Genomic DNA, 22234 nt, shown 5'->3' with positions numbered 1-22234 from the left:
TGTCACATACCAAGTGTGAATTTCCAAAATATATGCTTCTTGATGGCCAAAACAGATTATGCATGGTTGATAAAAACAATTAAACTGTTGATCATTAATTATAATCAATCTTAACAGATTTAGGGAGATGCTAAAATATTTTTGCAAAAGCGTATTTGGGAGACAAGGTCCTTGTCTTGGCTGCGATGAATCCAAACGATTAGTTAGAACGTGGAACACAAATTAAACGATTAGGTATTTCCTTATATAGTTTTATATGGCATGCCAAAGGTTTTTATACGTAGTTTGAAATATAATAATGGAAAGAGATCACCGAAATGCAGCGATCCAATGTGGAAAGTGAGAGGATGATGCAAAACATCTACCACATTTGATGTGAAGATTAAGAAGTGACTTTTGCTTGGATGGATCGCAAGCTTAAACTTTGAAAGTAATATATTTACATGAAAATCATACATATATTTTAAATAAGGATCTTTGGGAGAAGAATCGGAAAGGAGCAATGATTATTATTCTTAGCTTTAAGGAGGAGCAAAGGAGTTGCATTTGGGCCTACCATTGGGGATTTTGAGTAGTGATTAGTGAGAAAAGACATTGGGACTTTGCCTTTATAAGCATTGGTTGGTTAACTCATTAAGTCATGGATGAAATGTCTCTACCATAATCTCTTTTGATTACTTATATGTACTGTTAATCCACTCTCTCTTGCTAATTAATATTATTAATTAAAGATAATGATAACTTTGATCGCTTGTACCCTACATGATGAATCTTTGTGCGGGCGCCCCTTTCCTTGTATGTTAATATTGGCCACCCTCACCCCAATTTAAATCCATAGATATACCTACACCCCTATTTCCAACAATGGAAATTCTTCATGAATGTTTGGTTTTTTAGGATGAAAAAGTTGTGGCATTATTCACACACGTGAAGAACTGTATTAATAGGTAATATAATGAGGTTAATTTGCCTAATTTTCAACTAATACAGATGAGTGATGACAGATCGGTTAATATAAATGTTGAATTATGTTTGATTTAATTACAACTGGGAACATACACTATTGTTCTTTTGGGCTTAAAATAAAAGCCCAAATTAGTTCTTCAATCTAGAATTTGGTGGCTCTAGTAACAACTAAAAAACCATTTATAATGCAACTGATAATTATTATTATTTTTTCTTTCACAGAAGCAATACGGTGTTTCATTACCAACAACAATAAAGTAAAAAAGATAACTACAAAACCATTCATAATGCAACTAATATTTTTTTTTTTTTTACAGAAAATAGAATGTTTCATTACCAAGAACAATAAAGTAAAAAAGATGTTAGACGGGTACATATTCTCCAATGATCAATCTCTTGGTTTGGTGAGAAATTGCACAAAAAGCAAATTATTTTAAACCAATATACGGCCACCACAAGAGACCAGTATACCCAAATCAAGGAGTCTCAAAGTAAATCCGTCACAAATACGATAGACCAGATAGACCCAACACTGATACCCTCTCAAAGTGGATGGACTAGTAGGGAGGCGAGAGCGGTTGTCACTGACCACAAGTCGAAACAAAAAGCCAGCGGCTATGGAGTTACTAGATCTGAGGGTTGTTTTTTTGGTAAGGAGATAAGAGCTTGATAATTAAAATTTCTAAATGCACTTTTTAATGACCAAAAGCGTGATTAGTTAAATAAAATATAAATAAGGGTTTAGGTGCAATTTTATTTCGTTTATCAAATTATAGGAGGGTCCTTCTCTCACATTTTATCGTGCTCAATGCAATGTTTTACCCTATTTTATAATGTTGAGCAATTAGGAAAGTGTAGAGAGTAGAAAGCTTTTTTATTGTTGGAAGAGATGGCTTTATCATTAGGTAACCCTCAATCCTTTATACCATTGTTAAATTCAATTATACTTACTAATTTTTGATAAACTATATAGGCCCAACATGGTACATTTCCTACTTCATGAATATTGTCTCAACTTAATCACCTATTACTAGACTTTAAGAGTAGAATCTCTCATATCTCTCATATGTTAATTGTATGTTATTTTATCATATGCCTAATGTGGGATATTATTCACCCATAAATTTGTAATCCACCGTCTTTGTTTGAACTAAATTTAAGTAAATTATTCCTTCACCTAAGAGAAGCACTCAAACATTTTATCAAAACATATAGCAAGTACAAATAGGATTGATTTAATGGGGATAAGCAAGTGATAGTTAGTCGTAGAGATTGATCAAACCTATAACGTATGACATGGAAAAATGGGAATAAAAAATTAAGTTGAGCACTCCTGAAGCAAATAAATTAAATCAAAAGATCATACAAATTCATTCATCCTAGCTCATTCACAAAAATCTTAGGTTTTAAAAGGCATCTCTATATTTTGTGTAGCTTTGAATCCTTATTTAGTACGAGAAGCTTAAACTATCAAGCTACACAAAATACAGAGATGCCTCTTAAACAAATCCAACCCACCAAATAAGGATCCAAAGTTACACAAAATAGTTTAAGCTTAAACTATTAGTATGAGATGCCCATCAATCCCATTCAGCCCACCAATCCAATCAAATCCAATCATAGCCCTATGACTCGTTTGATGGCCTGTATGAGATTGGCCCTAGGGATAAGACTAAATTGGTAGGGATTGGTTAGGCTTTGAATCCCAGTTCATTGTTTTGTGAAACACCAAGTTGGATGAGACTATGTTGGCCTTAATCTAGTCCATTGTCTGGTAAAAGATTGGATTATTTTCATTCATTCAATGCCACATATAATTAATCTAAACAAATAAAAGAACCACAAATTTGATAATAAAACAGTTATATAAAGATACATCAACATAAAAAGTACGATTTTTCCAAAAATCCAAATTAAAATAAAGGCTTGTTTGGCATTGCTGTGCTTTGAAAAAAAAAAAAAGCTAATTCTGCTGTACTGTGAGAATAAGCAGATGTGAAATAAAGTAGAAGAGTATTTGGTAAACTTTTTTGTAAAAGTGCTTTTGGAAAAAAAAAATAGTATAATAGTGTTTGGTTAACTTTTATGTAAAACAGTTGTGACTGTGTGAAATGACCAAAAAGGGTATAATACTATATATGCCATTAATTTAATTTTCTTAACAAATAAAGATGAGTTACTAAATATACTTTATTTTTTGAACATTGCTCACTGCTTGAGTCTTAATATTGTTAATTAACTTGACTGTTGGAGATTCTTTGCTATTTTCTTACAAGTGGTGGATTACTTTGATAATTAAGGCTTTCATGTTCAACTCACTGCGTCACTACCAATACAGTTCGCAACCAAGTTTGAAACTCGTTCCTAGTTCAGATTTAGTGTAGATCACTGCTCGGATACAAAAAAAACAACCAACCTTTATTACCTCAAGCTTGCAGTCAGAGGATGAATCCAATTCAAAAATAACAAATAACATTTGGGATAAAGAATTAATTTTACTAGTTACATTTTTTACACACCAAAACTAGATTACCTATGTGGGTGAATCAATTCAACCAAAAATAATAGATTACAATGGATTACACTTGCCATGCCTTTGATTACATATGAGAATGATCCGGCTCAACTGTGTGTCCGTGATCCGTTGGTACACCGGCATTCATTTCCCTGAGCTGCTCAATTACGCCAAGTAGAAGATTATTCCCACTCCACATCGTCTTCCCACCAAGTAGCACTCTGCATATTAGATCACATCTCATTCAATTAGAATTGAAGTCATTATTCCTTAAAAATCTGTTTTTGGATTCGTGTTTTTAAACAATTTGAGGGAGAAAAGAAAACGTTTAAGATAAGAGCTAACCCTGTAGCCTCTACGAAGAAATTGAAGTGAGCTTCCTTGTTCCTCTTGCAGTCCCAGGAACCCCAAAATTTCTTCTTTTGTCTTAACCGTACATAAAGAATCAGCCTTTAAGCATAACAAATTATGTCAATTCTCCAAATTAACAGTACCAAGAAATGAGTCAATCCCAATTCTCTAAATTAACCAAAGAACCTCAGAATTGACAAACCAATTCAATACAAGAACAATTACAAAAAAAAAAAAAAAAATGAATTGAATTGAATCGAGCTGTGGGATTTGGAAACTTGGGATAGGTCGAATTGGGGATGAAATTTAGATTAGGAAAATCAAAATTAGCACACAGATTGAAATGGTATTCATAGACAATAAAGAACAATGCACAAACAAGAGAAATTAAAAATATATAAGTACGAAAATGACTACCTCTTGCTTCGCTTTCTCTTTCTCTCTCTATATCTCTCTCTCTTCAGCGATTCTTTCTCTCTCTCCTACCTCTTTTAGGGTTTGTTTCCTCCACAAACCCTAATTTTTTCCCTAATTTTTCCCCCCAATTGTTTCCTCCATCCCTAGTTTTTTATCCCGATACCCATACACTTCATCCTTTCACTCTTCCCACCCCTCTTTCACTCACTCTCCCCATCCCCAATTTTAAAAATCCAAACAAATAAATAATGAAATTTTAGACAAGAGAAGATTACCAGAGGAAAGAGGGAAGGCGACGGCGGTGTCTGTGGCACGGAGACCGATGGAGAAAGATGAAAATGAGGAGGAGGAAGAGGTGTATCGACAAGTAACAGAGGAAGAGGGTGTGCAAGAGAGAGTCTGTATTTTTCGAGAGAGCGTGAGAGAGAGAGAGTCTAAAAGTGTGAGGAAGGCAGGAGAAAGGAGAAAGGAGGGCAATGTTGGCAAATTGAAAAATTCATTAAAAAGATTACTGTAGCTCCGTGTTTTTCAAATAAGCTGCTTTTTGAAGCTGTAAAATGCAGCTTCCTATTTTTAGCTTTTTTTTTCATCTGAAACTTTGAAATAAAGCAGATTTGGAGTGTTTACCAAACACCAAAAACTCTCTCAGCTTTTTTTCATACCAGTTTTTTTATAAATCACCTCAATACCAAATCATACCTAAGTGAAGTCTAGTGAGCCTACATTGATTAGAGAGTGACTTGAATATATGTGATATGGTTATTACCTTGATTTCTTACATTGATATCATTTGTGAATTGGTTTTATAAATGTGATTTCTATTTAAATGTGATTTTTATATAATTAGCCAATGACTTATGTTTATTAAACATGATTTGACTTGTGAACTGATGATATTTGTGAAATGTGATTGACATGCATATTTGAGATGTGGTTTGATTTGCATGATTGGTATAATGTGATGAAATGTGAGGGCTAGTAGTGGACCATTAACCCATTGCTAGGGGGTTTGTTGCTTTAGAGCTTGTTTCATATCCCGTTTCATTGTTTTATTTCTCCCTTCATTTATCCGTTCTAAATTTAGTACTTGTGCTTTGTTTCATTTCGTTGAGACTTTGTAAATTGAGCACTTGGTTCATGTTTTGTTCTTCGAGCCGTTGATATGTTTCTTGGCCTTCCGCTCGGTTCTGTTAAGTGATCCAGAACTGGGTATCCACTGGGGTTCCATTAAGTGGTCTGGTTCCTTGCTCCATTTGGATTCCGTTGAGAGGTTCGAAATCCCTCGTGATCCGCGATTCCGTTGAGTGGTCTAAAATTGTATCCTACCTTGGATTTCATTAAGTGGTCTGATATCCATTGTACTCCGCGATTCCGTTGAGTAGTCTGGAATCGTATCCACTCGGATTCTGTTGAGAGGTATGAAATCCTTTCCACTCTGCGATTCCATTGAGTGGTCCAGAATCGTATCTTAGTTTAGATTTCGTTGAGTGGTCAGGAATCCTGCTTGGTGCTTTGGTTCCGTTGAGTGGTTCGAAACTTGATGTTGTTGGATTTTGTTGAGTGGTCCGAAATCCGATTCTTTAGAGATGTAGACTTCGGTTGAACATTATTGCTTTAGCCCTGCATTTTGATGCTTGGTATGTGATATAGATTGATGCGATTGTGGAATGGTGTGGAAAACATATGTGTACATGATTGGCATACCTGTGTGAATGACATGATGACAATTATTGTTTGGCTTATGGTTGATGTGTAGCAGTGGTACATGGATAGTCATGTGATAGGAGCATATTTACGCACCTTAGTTTAGCTTGTTTTTGTGCATTTATAGTGTTTTTCCTTAGTAAAGTAGTCTTTTAAGCTAGTTCTATGTGTTTTCAGGTTTTAAGGGCAAAGTATGCAAAAGGATGCATTTTGGAGCCTTTTGGAGCAAATTAGAGCTTGGAATGGACATCATATGCTTGGAGCCAAGATGATGGACGAAATTGAAGACTTGAAGATGATGATTCCTACTTGAGCAACGTTTCCTAGTTGAAGTAGGAAAGTCCCTAAATGGAAGATGGTTTCCTAGTTGAATTAGGATTCCTAGTTAAGATGGGTTTCCTAGTTGAATTAGGATTCCTAGAAGAATGAAGATTCCTACTCAAATAAGGTTTCCTACTTAATGAAGGAAAGTCAAAATCCATATGGTCTCAAGTGAAGCAACAAAGAAGCTTTCCAAGTCCAAGAAGGAGAAGAAGTCCAAGATGAAGAAGGATTAGCTTTCCTAATCCTAATGCACAAGGTTTTCAGCCACAAAGAGGAGTCCTAAACACTTTAGGACACCTTATCCTAATCCTATAGGGATGCCATGCACTTTACCTTATCTTGGAGGGTTTCTAGAAGCCTTAGATGCCCTATCCTATCTTTGCCGTGGGTTTTATCCAAATCCCCTTAGTTTTTAGGCTTTCTAGAAGCCCTAACATTATCCCTACAAAGGTGCCGCACCCTTATCTCTTTTTCCCTACAAATTTGGCCCTTAAAACATGATTCTAGGAACCTTATCTTATCTCCTACAAAAGTGGCGCCCCAAATCCTTCTAGAAAGCTGATTTCCCTTGCCTTGCAAGGCATTCTAGAAGCCTTATCACCTTATCTCCTTACCTGCCGCACCTAGGAAGCATTATCCCTTTCTATTTCTGATTTCTAAGCCTATTTCCTTGTGGATTTGGGTTATTCAAGTCCATATCTGATTACCCTAGGGTTTTAAGTGCCTATATATACTCATATTAACCCCTAGATCAGATAACCACCTCTCATACACATTCATTAATTCCAGAAATTCGTCCAACCCTCTCCACACCCTTGCCGCAGCCACCAAACACCTTTCTCCTTAGTTTTAAGCTTTGCCGCACCATCCCCTTCCCCTAAACACTACTACACCCCTCCATAACCATGCATCCATACACCTAAAGCCCTAAACCTGTCCTTAGACCTTTGCCGCACCAAGGAGGAGGAGAAGGAAGCTCGGAAGTTCATGCAATTCGAGTTCGCGTCGCTGGAATTTCTAGGTGTTTCTTTTCCTTTGAATTCAATGTTTAATTTCAATTCTCTTTGTTTTGTGCGTATGAGGAACTAAACCCCCCCTTGGCTAGGGGGGGATTCGAAATACATGTTTATGCTTGCGATATGATTTGATTACTTCTAATTGCGTTTCATAAGTTGTGAATTCAATTTACTTATCTATGTGAATTACATTGATTTGTGTGTGTTGGTTGAGAGTGCACGCTTAATTATCATGCATAAATTGGATGCTAGGATATAAGGAAATTTCATCTAATCGTTATGGAATTATATTCATAAGTAGTAAAGGTTGATGATCTCAATCGCGTTAAGTAAATTCTTGGCATAAGTTTCATGCAATCATAGTAACAAGTGCTTCGTTTTTCTTATTAGATCAGATTCTTATGTTATTTTGTTTCTTGTTTTAGGTACTTGTTTATGACTCGGAGTTCTAATCCGGTTCACGAACATATTTTAGACTTTGACGACGATTTTGAGCGTGAGTTGAGACGTAAGAGGAAGAACCCGGAACCTAGTGAATCAAGTGCAAGTTCTGAGTCCGTTTCTGAATTTGAAGAAGAAGTGGAAGACATGGCAGCGGACAACCGAACAATCAAGGAGCTTTCCGCTTCGGGATTGGCCAATGCCGCACCCTTGTGCATCCAATACCCAAGGGCGGCTCAAGACAAGACTGCTGAGTTCGAATTGAAGTCAAGCCTGTTACATCACATTCCAAAGTACCATGGGCTATCCATGGAAGATCCGAACAAGCATCTAAAGGAGTTTGAAGTCGTTTGCTCAAGCATGACTCCGGTGAACGTGGATGAGAGCATCTTGAAGATGAAGGCCTTTCCCTTTTCTCTCCAAGAGAAAGCGAAAGATTGGTTGTACGAATTGGCTCCCGGAACTGTCACATCATGGGAGAGCATGAAACGAGCTTACTTGGAGAAGTTTTTACCAACTTCTCGAGTCATCCTCCTACGAAAAAGGATAAGTGGAATTCAACAAGATGAAGGTGAATCCTTTCCTACTTATTATGAACGTTTTAAATCTCTTGTTGCTTCATGTCCACAACATTAAATGAAGGAGGAACTACTTCTACAATACTTTTACGAGGGACTTCTACCTATTGAACGTCAAATGCTAGATGCCTCAGCGGGAGGAGCATTGGTGGACAAGACCCCTATGGCTGCAAAGATGTTGATTGCTAATCGAGCGTTGAACGCTCAACAATATAAAGGCGTTGGACAGAGGAGTACCCCACGGCAACACCAAGTCAATGAGGTAAGTGCCATAACCGAACTTCAAAATCAAATGGCTAACCTTACTACGTTGCTTTCTCAGGTGGTGGAAGGTCCAAAAGTCAAAACCGTAGCTTCTTGTGGCGTATGCTCCATGCAAGAACACCCTACAGACAAGTGCCCAAAATTAATCGAGAATGGAGGGTGGGAGACACTCAATGCCGTGGGATATGGCAACCAATACCAAACACGTGGTGATCCGTTTTCTAATACTTACAATCCCGGTTGGCGTGATCATCCGAATTTCAAATGGCGAGACCCCCAACAAGGTCAACAACAAAGCGGATTTAGGCAACAACCCCCGGGTTTCTATCAAAAGCCGTTGGCACCACCACAAGCCCAAGCACAACCTGCCCAAAGCAATGTAGGTAATTCAAGTGATAATGATAAGATTTTTCAATTACTTACTACTTTGACGCAGGAAGTCCAAACTCAAAACAAAGAGAGGCAAATCCAAGACAAGAGGGTGGACAACTTGGAGAAGCAAGTGGGACAGATTGCCGAGTTCATGGGGCAATTTCGTGAGCAAGGAAGGTTGCCTAGCTCAACGGTGGTCAATCCGAAAGGTGGATTCGAATCTGCAAAAGCTATGCATTTGCGAAGTGGAAAGCAAGTCGGATCTGACCTCAAACCATCCAAATCACGTTCCAACGAGGAGAGCGAGTTGAGAATTGAAGAGGAGGAGCAAAGGCCACTCACGGCCAAGGTGGAACCAAATGTGCCGCAAGTTCCAAGTGATCCCAAGTCGTCCAATTCATCCAATAAAGGTAAAAACGTGTCAAGTTCTGTTCCTACTAATGATTTTCCTGCGAATGTTCCTTTTCCTAGTAGGTTTAAGCAAACAAAGAAAGAAGAAGCGGAAAAGGACATTTTGGAGACGTTTCGGAAAGTTCAAGTCAATATCCCCCTTTTGGATGCAATAAAGCAAGTGCCCAAATACGCTAAGTTCTTGAAGGAATTGTGCACTACAAGGAAGAGGGCGTCACATAAAGAGGTAGTACGGGTAAGTGAAAACGTTTCCGCTGTTTTACAAAGGAAGTTACCACCAAAATGCAAGGATCCAGGTAGCTTTACAATTCCTTGTATTATTGGTCAAACTAAGTTTGAAAATGCTATGTTAGACTTAGGGGCTTCAATTAACGTCATGCCCTACTCTATTTATGCTTCAATGAACCTTGGTGAATTGAAAAATGATGGTGTGATTATTCAATTGGCCGATAGATCTAATGCCTATCCAAAGGGAGTTTTGGAAGATGTTTTAGTGCAGGTGAATAACTTGATATTCCCGGCAGATTTTTATGTGCTTGAAATGGACGATTCGGTTCATTCTCCACCCTTGCCACTCCTACTTGGAAGACCGTTCATGAAAACAGCCTAAACAAAGATTGATGTGGCCAAAGGAGCACTAACAATGGAGTTTGGTGGTGATATAATTAAATTCAATGTTTATGACTCTATTAAGAATCCTAATGATAGTCATTCTTGTTTTGTCATACATGTGCATAAGGATATAAGGCCGAAAGGATCCACACTTATCAAGAAGGATGTATCAAGAACCACCATTGGAGAAGAACTTGGAGTGATTGCCCTACAACCACCCAACATGGCCGAAAGTAGCCATGGTGACATTGTTGATAGGGCTGCCGATTTTGAGCCTTCACCACAATATGTTTGTAAGTCGTCAATCCCAATTTCAATTCCCATTTCAACTAATAGGTTGTTACCTTCTTTGGTGCAGGTTCCAAATCGATTTCAAGGTGGTAGGAGCGTCTACATGAACTATAGGAACCAAAATACCACCATTAAGGAGGATCACTATCCCCTCCCATTCATAGAGCCATATTACGAAAGTGTTGAAGGGCAAGTTGTGGAGGACATCCCACTCCATGCCGTGGGCTCCAAGAGAGGATAAGAAGAATGTTCGTCCGGCTGCACGACGTTAAAGCAAGCGCTACTTGGGAGGCAACCCATGCATTCAACAAAGGAAGACCTAGAAAGCACTCCAAATTCCAGATTTGCGTTCCTAAACTCTTCTCTTTGTTGTTGATTTTGTTTCTGCCATGTTAGGTTGTTAGATGTTGTTTTGTTTGTTGTTTGTTATTTGTGTGAGTCTATGCTTGAAACATTGAGGACAATGTTTGATTTAAGTGTGGGGGGGGGGGGGGGTAACCAAAGTGTTTTGATGCAAATTCGTAGGGTTTTGTCACCCATAATTTCAAATGTTGTTTCTTGCTGTTTTTAGGCTGTTTTGGTGTGTTGTAGTATTTGTTGTTCTAAAAATCCGAAAATCCCAAAAAAAAAATTGAAAAAATTGTTTTGAAAACCCAAAAAGAGTTGTTTTTAAGTTGTTTTTGTGTGTTTGTTTGTGTCTTAGGGTACCTTCCAACACAATGATGAGGATTCGGTTTGTAATTGCATGACTGTTAAAGAGAATGATTAACATGGATGAAAGTTTGATTTACTCTTTGTTTATGCTTGGTTGTGGTTATAACTTATGACTTCACATGTAATCAAAAAGAAAAAAAAAAATCAGTTTTTGTAACATGCTTGAAGGAAGGAACTCAAACTAATGCTAACCTTGTGAGACTTGAGCCTAAACGTTTATTTGGAGAGTTAAAATCTGTGCATTCTTGTTTTCTAAAGTCGTTGCATGATCTCATTATTCTTTGCTTGGTTACTACTTAGAAGGCGTTTCATCATTTAGTTCCAAATACTAGAACTCATGCCAATTTCATTCAAAACATGTTATTGAATTGCATAACACATATTCAAGATGAAGTTAGTAGTGACCACCATAGCCAAATTGCCATATTTCCCTATTTCATTTGTTTTGTAGGATTTAACCCCGTTGAGCCTTGTGTAGCCTACTTTCTTTGTTAACCCACAATTATCCTCACCTAGCCTAGAGTAGGACCACCCATACCTTTGTTCTTGAAGCATAGTAAAAGCATAACTCAAAGATGAATTCATTTTGATTATTGCATTGTAGAAAACAAGTGTGGGGGAAGGATTCTTGATATATGGGTGTGCCAAAGTCTTGAATGAGGCACGGCAAGGAAAAGAAAAAAAAAAAAAAAAAAAAATTCGTGGAAAATAAAAAGAAAAAAAAGAAAAAGTTGTGAAAAGTATGAAAAGGAGTTGAAAGAGCATAAAATGAGCTCTAAGTTGTTGGTTATTGAAGAAAGGGTCCAAAACGTTGCATTTGACCCTAAGTATGCACGTGTATTCCCCTTTGTGTTTAAAGTTATTTTCTGCACTCTAAAGTGAATTCTAAGTATCAAGTTCATTGCTTTGCTTACTATTGTTTTAAGAACGTTTGTTTTATCCTTTACCTTTCTTTGTTAGCCAATACCCCTAGCCCCGTCACAACCCTTGACTTTAATCTTGAGTGTTATGTGTCTCAATTTGTGGAGTCTAAAATTGGTACGAGAATATGGTGTCACTGGTTCTCGCATCTAAGTAGTAACGTTCCATTCATGAGATCATATCTAAACATGTTATTAACTCCGGAAAGTGCTTCTTTGTCATACATATATGTGAGCATTCGTTTTCATATTTACATCAATCTTCTCACATATAACTAGTATAGGGTGTGTAGTCAGAAAATCTGTGTGAAAATTGAGTGCATATCTAGTAAGGAATTGAGGAAATTCTCTAAGGCATGTTACTACATTCAAAATCATGTTTTAATTGGTTATTTGTGAACTAATGAGTAGTGACTATGATTAAGTAAAGGCTTAAGCGTAAAGATGGCTAAAATCTGTGGGAATGATGATTTTTAATATGTCATGTGCATTGGAAATCCCTTAGGCGATTGTTGGAAGGTGTAGGTTGCGTTTTACTCGTTTTACTTCGTTATTTACTTTGTTTCATTTTGTTTTGCTCGAGGACTAGCAAAAGCTAAGTGTGGGGGAATTTGATAGGAGCATATTTACGCACCTTAGTTTAGCTTGTTTTTGTGCATTTATAGTGTTTTTCCTTAGTAAAGTAGTCTTTTAAGCTAGTTCTATGTGTTTTCAGGTTTTAAGGGCAAAGTATGCAAAAGGATGCATTTTGGAGCCTTTTGGAGCAAATTAGAGCTTGGAATGGACATCATATGCTTGGAGCCAAGAGGATGGACGAAATTGAAGACTTGAAGATGATGATTCCTACTTGAGCAAGGTTTCCTAGTTGAAGTAGGAAAGTCCCTAAATGGAAGATGGTTTCCTAGTTGAATTAGGATTCCTAGTTAAGATGGGTTTCCTAGTTGAATTAGGATTCCTAGAAGAATGAAGATTCCTACTCAAATAAGGTTTCCTACTTGATGAAGGAAAGTCAAAATCCATATGGTCTCAAGTGAAGCAACAAAGAAGCTTTCCAAGTCCAAGAAGGAGAAGAAGTCCAAGATGAAGAAGGATTAGCTTTCCTAATCCTAATGCACAAGGTTTTCAGCAACAAAGAGGAGTCCTAAACACTTTAGGACACCTTATCCTAATCCTATAGGGATGCCATGCACTTTACCTTATCTTGGAGGGTTTCTAGAAGCCTTAGATGCCCTATCCTATCTTTGCCGTGGGTTTTATCCAAATCCCCTTAGTTTTTAGGCTTTCTAGAAGCCCTAACATTATCCCTACAAAGGTGCCGCACCCTTATCTCTTTTTCCCTACAAATTTGGCCCTTAAAACATGATTCTAGGAACCTTATCTTATCTCCTACAAAAGTGGCGCACCAAATCCTTCTAGAAAGCTGATTTCCCTTGCCTTGCAAGGCATTCTAGAAGCCTTATCACCTTATCTCCTTACCTGCTGCACCTAGGAAGCATTATCCCTTTCTATTTCTGATTTCTAAGCCTATTTCCTTGTGGATTTGGGTTATTCAAGTCCATATCTGATTACCCTAGGGTTTTAAGTGCCTATATATACTCATATTAACCCCTAGATCAGATAACCACCTCTCATACACATTCATTAATTCCAGAAATTCGTCCAACCCTCTCCACACCCTTGCCGCAGCCACCAAACACCTTTCTCCTTAGTTTTAAGCTTTGCCGCACCATCCCCTTCCCCTAAACACTACTACACCCCTCCATAACCATGCATCCATACACCTAAAGCCCTAAACCTGTCCCTAGACCTTTGCCGCACCAAGGAGGAGGAGAAGGAAGCTCGGAAGTTCATGCAATTCGAGTTCGCGTCGCTGGAATTTCTAGGTGTTTCTTTTCCTTTGAATTCAATGTTTAATTTCAATTCTCTTTGTTTTGTGCGTATGAGGAACTAAACCCCCCCCTTGGCTAGGGGGGATTCGAAATACATGTTTATGCTTGCGATATGATTTGATCACTTCTAATTGCGTTTCATAAGTTGTGAATTCAATTTACTTATCTATGTGAATTACATTGATTTGTGTGTGTTGGTTGAGAGTGCACGCTTAATTATCATGCATAAATTGGATGCTAGGATATAAGGAAATTTCATCTAATCGTTATGGAATTATATTCATAAGTAGTAAAGGTTGATGATCTCAATCGCGTTAAGTAAATTCTTGGCATAAGTTTCATGCAATCATAGTAACAAGTGCTTCGTCAATGCTTATGGTTTTCATAGAACTTAATGATTCTTGCTTGTATCTCTATTATGCAATCATGTAGGGGACTTGTGGGGAATGTTTTGGGTTGTCGTATGCAATCATCCAATTCAATAACGTTAGGAAAATCTGAAGGTTAATTTAAGCGAACCTAATTAACTTGGGGCGTTGAGAATTCATGGGTTATTGAAAAGCAATTGGAAATCGTTTTATATGCAAGTATAACATGTGTGGAGATGAACCCCTTAGCTAGCTTCCCATCCATTCAATTCCATCAAATTCGTTTTACAATCTGTTCTAATTTAAAAAGTTTGTTTTGTTTTTAAATTCGTCCAAAACCAATCCCCCTTTACTTTGTTGAGTCATAGTAGTTAGAAATCACTTTAGTTTGTGTTTTTAAGTGTCTTAGGTCAAAGTAAAACCAATTTTCGTCCAAAGTTGTGTCTAGTGTTCAAAACTGCCCAGATTGTGTTTTTAAGGCAGTTTTGAGTGTTTTGGTGCTGTTTTGAGTCTTTTGGTTTGTTTTGGTGTTTTAAAGGTTAGTTTTGCATTCTTTGAGTCTAGTATAGTGTTTGAAACTTGTTTTTACGTAATTGAGTCAGTTTCCAAGTGATTAACAATCCCTCCTAATCCCCGGTCCAGAACGATCCCTACTTACATTCTTCACTACAATTGATAAAAAGAGGGTTTAATTTGTGTGCGTATGATTCTCGCATCATCATGCTTGATATATCCGCAATGGGGGACCATATTCATTCTAGGAATGATCATGCTTAGTATATCTACGATGGGTGATCACTACCTAGAGTTAGGATGTGGTCCTGCTTGGTATATCCACGATGGTGGACCATACGTATTCATGGGTGATCAGGCTTGGTATATCTGCGATAGGTGATCACTGCCTGCACAATGAGATTATGCCTATGGTTTTGCTTGGTATATCCGCGATGGGGGACTATACGCATTCTAAGGGTGATGAGGATTAGTTGTACTTGGCACATTTGAAATAGGCGACTATAGTTTTGTTGGATTCCGTTGAGTGGTCTGGAATCCTTACTCTTGCTCACTTCCATAAAGTTAGTCTGGCCCTTAGATTCGAGTGAATAGGGATTAAACACATTAGATCTTGTGAATATAAATGAAATTTACCATACTATTGCTTTTAATCCAAGTAGGGAATTATGTAGAGTTCTTTAATTAAATTCATGAATTGATATGTGATCTTGTTGATTGATTAACATAGTTAAATGTTAATATCATGCATATGTGATTCATGGAATTGATTAATTGGAGTGATTGTGGAATGATTTATGTGATGGATGAAGTGGAAATGTTGATTGTCATGTGGGATTGTTATGTAGCCCTGAACCTAGTAATTTTATGCTTGTCAAGTTCTAATAATTGATTGATGATTGCAATGATTTTCTACTTAAAAGTATTGTGATAAAAGTCGAGTGTAGTGTTTGGTGAACTACGAATGACTTAATCCCTATTTAGGGTACGTAGGCAATGTAACAAGGAGGTTAGATGCGGCCATAAAATATACGAAAAATTACTACGAATTTGGGACTTGAGTTTTACTTTGTTCATAGCCGGAGGCGAGGTAAGATAGATATACGGGTACTTGGTGTCGTCACATGTCGATCTTGGATGTATGTTGGGATCAGGGCATGACAGATTTGAAGGTGCAAGTCTGTTTGCTGGGTAACTAATATACATATGTCTTAGCATTGGATCATTGATATATGTTATCTACTGCACAGAGTATACATGTAAAGTTGCAAACCATTTAAAGGGCCATAATTTTCTAGGGTTGGAGTTTGCTTATCCGAATACAGTTACCTTAGAAGACAGGTCATGGACTCACCAGCTCCAAGTAGGGTTGTATTAGATGGAGCAGCGGTACCACCATCATCCTGTTTTGGGGCTATATGTGAAATCCAAGTGAATCCATTGGATGACCATGCTTGTTCCATAAGACACGCAATCTGATCCAGATATGGACACAATTAGATCCTTATAAGTCTTAGAGTTCATACAATCTAGGAATTGGTGTATGATGTAAGTAATCACAACTCCTAAGAAAATGCAATATCTACTTCTAGATATCCTTTAGGATTTTACCGACTTAGAACGAGGATTCTATCCTAAAAAAGTCTCTCTCCCCAAGGCATAAATACACCCATCTAGGGTTCGTCTCTAATAACGCAATCTTTATACTTGAATTCTCTTGCCCGTTGCTTGAGTCTAAAACAGTTCACTAACTTGACCGTCAAACAGCCTTTGGCCGACCCCTCTCTCCTGTCCTAGGCTTGCTCAAGGTTGTTTATTATTTTATAGGTTGTCCGTGTTTGTGCACTTCCTCTACATACAGTGGTGCACGAATTTGGTTCGAACGCCTAATAATTCATTCATTTCTTCTTCCCAAGCCCTAATTTTTGCGTGCAATTGGTACCTAGCTAGCTAATAATTAAGGTTGCTCTGTGAGGATTTTTACTAGTTTTTAATGAGGGATTAGTTTCATTTTAAATATGGATTATGGCATTTTCTAGTGGTTTGATTAGCTACTGGTTATGTTTAATTTGTACCCTTTAAGAGCACTCTTTATGATGTCTAAAAACTTAATAGTTTTTAAAACCGAACTAATACCGTTTGAAACTGCTCCAAACCGAACCGTGCCCACCTCTAGATTTTTGTATAATTCTACGCAAGATATTTGTCATTCCATAAGTTTAAAACAACATAAACCACATAAATTTCTTCGCAAATCTGGGCCTATTATCCTCCATCCCTCTTCACTTAATGCCACTGTAGGTGCCTCACTTCAATTCTTCAACAACCCTTGACAAAATCAAACCCGAAATCAACTTCTCCCTTTCTCTTCATGACCTGATTCTAACGCTGCTACAAAAAAAATGCCCTTTTCCTTCGTACAAATTGATTCCAACAAGTCCTAGGAAGTGAATTGACAAAATTGTAACCCTATATAAGGTTATGACCAGATCCAGCCCTAGTTAATTATAAGGAAAAATTAACTTAATTACCTAAGGATATATAGAATTTTCTACATCACTCATCAACCTGATTAGTGTTTTCAATTACAAGCAAAATTAGATCTAATTTGAATTAAACTGAAGAGAGGAGGGTTCGAACTCAAATTCTTTAATACGAAGGCTCTAACTGGAACAATTAATCACATGCAAGTGATTAGTTGTTGTAGAAATACTTGCTCCACCGCTCCAAAATATGTTAGTTTTTCTTCTAGTAGTGGCTCTGCCAGTATTACGCATGAGGTTTGGTAACCGACAGGCCACATGCATGCATGAAATTATTTCTCTTGCTTGAGCTTTTATTCCTTAATTAGTACTTCTGATTTCAAGAATTAAACTCGAGTAGGAACATTGCATCCATTTATACACATCATATATATACTTTGTTTTCTATACATAATCGTATTTCACAGTATAACAGTTAAAAGTATTACGTAAATATAGGTTTCCTGAAACCTGAAACTGCAAGTTTCTTCCTTCAAGGCCAGGCTGATGGGGGGAAGCTTTAGCTAGTCATCGTTACCATCACTACCAGCACCACCGCCACCATCACCACATCATCATCACCATCGTCATCATCATCGATTCATCATCATATTTGTCGTTATCATCATCATCAGGCCTCTTATAGATATGATGGGAAAGAAGAAAATATATTAGCTGATCTCAAATTAGATGAAGTTGGTCCTTCAACATTGTCCCAAAAATGAAAGTTGTTTGATGAACACTGTTGAGCCTGGCGGGAATGTACCAATGCATTCAGCTCCTGTGTAGTACTTTGCAAGCACTCCATTGAAATCTCTTCTTCCTCATCAATATTGCTACATGACTCCACTTCAATAGGAACCATGTTATTGTTTCCAATGCTTGACCCTAGGAGGGATGGTAGAATCTGTGCATCCATATTATTGTTTGTAAATGGTGCTGTAGAAGAAGGAAAGGCTTGAACTTGATGCTGTTGCTGCTGATCCAAAATCCATGTTCCGTTGTTGTTCAAATTATTCGACCTGGCAAGTGGAAAATGCTGATCGGCTGATTGTACATTAGTGTTGTTGTTGGTAGTCTCATCAAGTGAAACAGCATCAAACATGAATAGAGGGTATGGAGAAGGGTATAGGATTTGATCCCTAGCTGCTGTAGGTTTTGTAATAAAATTTTGGTTCATAAAAACTTGTTGGTTTGGATAACTGCAACCCATTTGATAATTGTGCTGATGATCAAGATTTGAAGGAGATGTGGTTGGTGGTGAAGAAGGCTTTTCTAGCTTCTTTTTAATCCATGAATTCCAGTAGTTCTTTATCTCATTGTCGGTTCTTCCGGGTAGGCATTTTGCTATATGCGTCCATCTACAATTTATTAATTCATGTTAGAGTGAAAAGCGGCACCGACGATCACATCCCCAATTAAAGAATCATGCAAGGTACTAAAGATCAAAGGAAAACAAATTTCAAAATTTTCATCTGCTAACAATGTTTGTGACACTAGAATTGTAAGATATTAAGATCGAAGGAAAACTAGACTCACCAAAATAATAAGGTGCATGAATGACAGTGCTAGCTGAAACAAGTAAGTTTAACCTTTTCAGAAAAAGAAACTAAGCCCTAGTTTGGTACTGAGGTGATTCTGAAAAAAAAAGTAGCTATCAAAAAAAGCTGGGAGCTTTTTTATGTTTGGTAAACATTCAGCTTCAGTTTTTTTTTTACAGTTTTGGATGAAAAAAAACCAAAAACACAAAGCTGCAAAACCCAGCTTTGAAAAACCAGTTTTTTTTCACATTTGTTTTACATAAAAGTTTATCAAACACTATAGTACTGCTTTTTTTTTTTTCAAAAGTACTTTTACAAAAAAGTTTACCAAACACTCTGTTTCTTTATTTCACAGTTGCTTATTCTCACAGCACAGCAGAAACAATTTTTTTTTTCAAAGTACAACAATACCAAACCAGCCATTACTTTAACAACTAAATTCGGATTAATCCAGTTATTGGCAATAGCTAACTAACCTTTTAATCTAAATCTTTTGAATCCAGAACATAGTATACTCTTACTCATCTACCTTACCACTAGGCTAACCGCAATGGCTTAAATCAACCCAATATTTAATTATGAGGTGAAACCTCATATATAGATAGCTTCAATTTACTCTTCTGGATAACACGTTGAGAAATTAAAATGATTTTGGGGCTAGGAATTAGTCATGTTGGTGGTTCGGGAGAATGCAAAAACCCTAAAGTAAGAATAATTAGAATGCAAATTAATGTAGGGTTACTCCAATTTGCACCTGTTTCCTACAACCCCATGAAATCTAATAATCAATTTCTCCTCCTCTGGTGTAAACCCTCCTCTTTTGATATCAGGCCTCAAGTAATTGAGCCATCTCAAGCGACAGCTCTTACCGCACCTTTGAAGCCCTAAAAACCACACGCACACATATAAACGTCAAAACCCTAATCACAAAGTTAATTCATGCAAAGTTTTGTACGTATATATATGAGAGAGAGAGAGAGAGAGAGAGATCAGGACCAGCTTGCTCAGGAACTTTTCTCCAACAGCCATGACCATATGTGGTGATGTATCTAACGAGCTTTTCATCTTCCTCAGGGGACCAAAGCCCTCTCTTAACCTTTCTTTGTTTGCAACAATAGTGGTGACCCATTTGGTAAATATATGCTCCTCTACTTTTTTTGGTTGCCTGATCAATCCAGAGTTTGCATGGGAATTGAAATTCAGATGGCTCTTGCAATCGTTGGGTCCCTCTCTCACAGCCCTTTTAAAAGTAAGAGAAAGTACAAATGGGCCATCTTCTCCAATAAGATGGGACCCATGTTAAAACACCGAAGCTCCATCTAACCCTATATTGACACCCCATCCACTTTGATAAATTTGATCTTAATTTGTATTTGTTTGTAACATCTTGTTTTTAGTTTTTTTTCTTCTATTACGTTTCATCTTTTCGTTGTCCTACGCTAACGTGGAAGCGTGAAATTGGCTTTATTTTGGAATACTTCGAAATTAATTTCTGAGCCTTATTTGTGTAACAAATTATACGATTTCCAATATGGATCTTGATTACTCTCTCCTTTTCTTGTGTTAATTTATTTTATTAAATGGTTGAGAGTCAAACTACTTGTACTTTTCCTTCCTCATACATCTGTTTAGAGATCATAATGAAAATGATTAGCATCGTTGGGCAACTCCGCAATGTGATCCAATATATATAAATTGTTTTACCATCATTATGCTAATTTGAATACCTATCACAATTATTATTTACTATTATGAAGGGAGGGGTGAGTTTGAAACTACTACCGGGAAGCATGGATGGAAAACCTAAAACTCTATCCATTAGAATATTGAACCACTCTATATTTGATTATATAAGGATTATATTAAGATTACTCACTCTATATTTTAGATGAGGAACTTTCAAAGTCGTAAGGACTTAAGACTCAATGGTTAAAATGAAGTAAATGAGCACTATCAATGAACTACTCAAAGCACTACAAATGAAGCTACAACAAATGTTCTACTTTCACATATATTGATCTAGTCTTTTTCAAGTCCTCTCAAGTCCTCTATCTAAATTTTATAGTGCGCAGTGCTACTAAGAAATTTGACCAAAGTTTTATGAACTTCCAAACGCGTCAAGTAAATTTGGTTGATTCTTTGCCAGGGAATTATATATGGAGAGTTTGAACTTTCGAATGGTGATGAGGGTTGGCCCCAAATGAAGCCCCCTCGATAAATTATTACGTCAATCATAAATGTAAAGTTGACAATTTACTTGACGAGTTTTAACCGTTTATATGTATTAAGCATGTAACTTAGATATGTTTTAATATTTTATATCAATTCTCCCGATCTTTCCCACAGAAAACTTCTCATTTTCCTCGTTAATACATAACGTTGGGAATTCATCGAAGCTTTCCCTTATACTTAATGCAAACAAAATTTTTTTTTGAACGGGAGAAAGCTTTGTGATGCACAAAGTTAATTTGTTTCCAAATAAAAAGGGTTGTTGAGATTGTTTGTTGGAGGTCCTATTTGAAAAAAAAAAAAAAATGGGATAGTTTAGTTGCGGTACCTGATCCCTAACTATTATAGATTCAAACCTTATGCATTTTAGATTTTTGATTGAAGTCCCTCTCTTACTACATAAATGACATGATGCAATAATACCAATAAAGACTCAACCGTTTTTTTTTTTTTTTGGCTTTCATTGAGACTACCAATTTAATTATTCAAAATTGCTTATGGGTTTTGATAAAAAAAAATATTAATAATAATTCCTTATGGGTGCATTCTAGATTATAAAAAAAAATGGGATTTTTTTAATTATTTTTTATTTTTATAAAATGAGTACATTTATATAAAAAAAAAAAACAATGGTACATTTTAGATTAAAAAATAAATAGAATTTACATTAAAAAATGGTACTTACAAAAAAAAATAGAGATACATTTTAAATATAACAAAGTGGTACATTTATTGACACACCCCGACCGAGATCGGAGCGTGCTGGCCGTCACACGAAGGTGACGTAGCCATGTGCATGTGCGGAAGCCAATAAAGTAGTAATATAAAAGTACGAAGAAAATAAAACTAGCATACAAAGTACTAAAACAAGTGCTAGTAAGTGAGATACAATTTCAGAGCAGGTCTACAGCAGTCCAAAGAGAAAGTTGCGATAAAAGTACACCCGAAGGTGACCCTACGCTGGTGAGTATCTGTCAGAAAAGCCGGGAGAATCCTCTGGGAAAAACCACCGAAACTGCTAATCAACTAGAACCTGGAGGGGCGCAAAACAAAAGCGTGAGTGGGCAAAAACAAAGCTCTTTGAAAACCATTTAGCAAAATACATTCTAACCCCTCGCCGTAAAACATGTATACTTCCCAGAAATAAACATATATACGTATGTATAAATGTGCCAAACATGCTCAAGGGTAAATCAATCATGCTCAAGATATGCCATGTCGGAAATCTCATAATACAATGCAAGTGCTCAGGTATAAAGTATGTCAATAACATGCA

At 36.9% G+C, this 22234-nt stretch overlaps 1 protein-coding gene across 1 annotated transcript; it reads right to left on the bottom strand.

The window, feature by feature from the left end:
• Positions 1-17500: 17500 nt before the first annotated feature.
• LOC137709914 (uncharacterized) lies at positions 17501-19908 on the bottom strand. Its single transcript, XM_068448897.2, has 3 exons — positions 19726-19908; positions 19484-19613; positions 17501-18549 (listed from the first exon to the last, which is right to left on the bottom strand). Exons 1-3 carry the CDS (start codon positions 19856-19858, stop codon positions 17829-17831), a joined length of 984 nt encoding a protein of 327 aa, XP_068304998.2. The 5' UTR covers positions 19859-19908; the 3' UTR covers positions 17501-17828.
• Positions 19909-22234: the final 2326 nt, after the last annotated feature.

The sequence above is a fragment of the Pyrus communis genome, chromosome 6 (genome assembly GCF_041283825.1).
Source record: "Pyrus communis isolate YQ-2024b chromosome 6, ASM4128382v1, whole genome shotgun sequence".
In the NCBI taxonomy this organism is placed as follows: domain Eukaryota; kingdom Viridiplantae; phylum Streptophyta; class Magnoliopsida; order Rosales; family Rosaceae; genus Pyrus; species Pyrus communis.
The sequence above is the reverse complement of the archived record's forward strand: the minus strand, read 5'-3'. Positions and strand labels throughout refer to the sequence as shown.

Coding starts and splice junctions, on each gene's coding strand:
- LOC137709914 (XM_068448897.2), bottom strand. CDS start 19,858: ATGGGTCACCACTATTGTTGCAAACAAAGAAAGGTTAAGAGAGGGCTT. Junction 19,614..19,725: donor AAAAGTTCCTGAGCAAGCTG/GTCCTGATCTCT, acceptor TGTGGTTTTTAG/GGCTTCAAAGGTGCGGTAAG. Junction 18,550..19,483: donor CATGGGGTTGTAGGAAACAG/GTGCAAATTGGA, acceptor AATAAATTGTAG/ATGGACGCATATAGCAAAAT.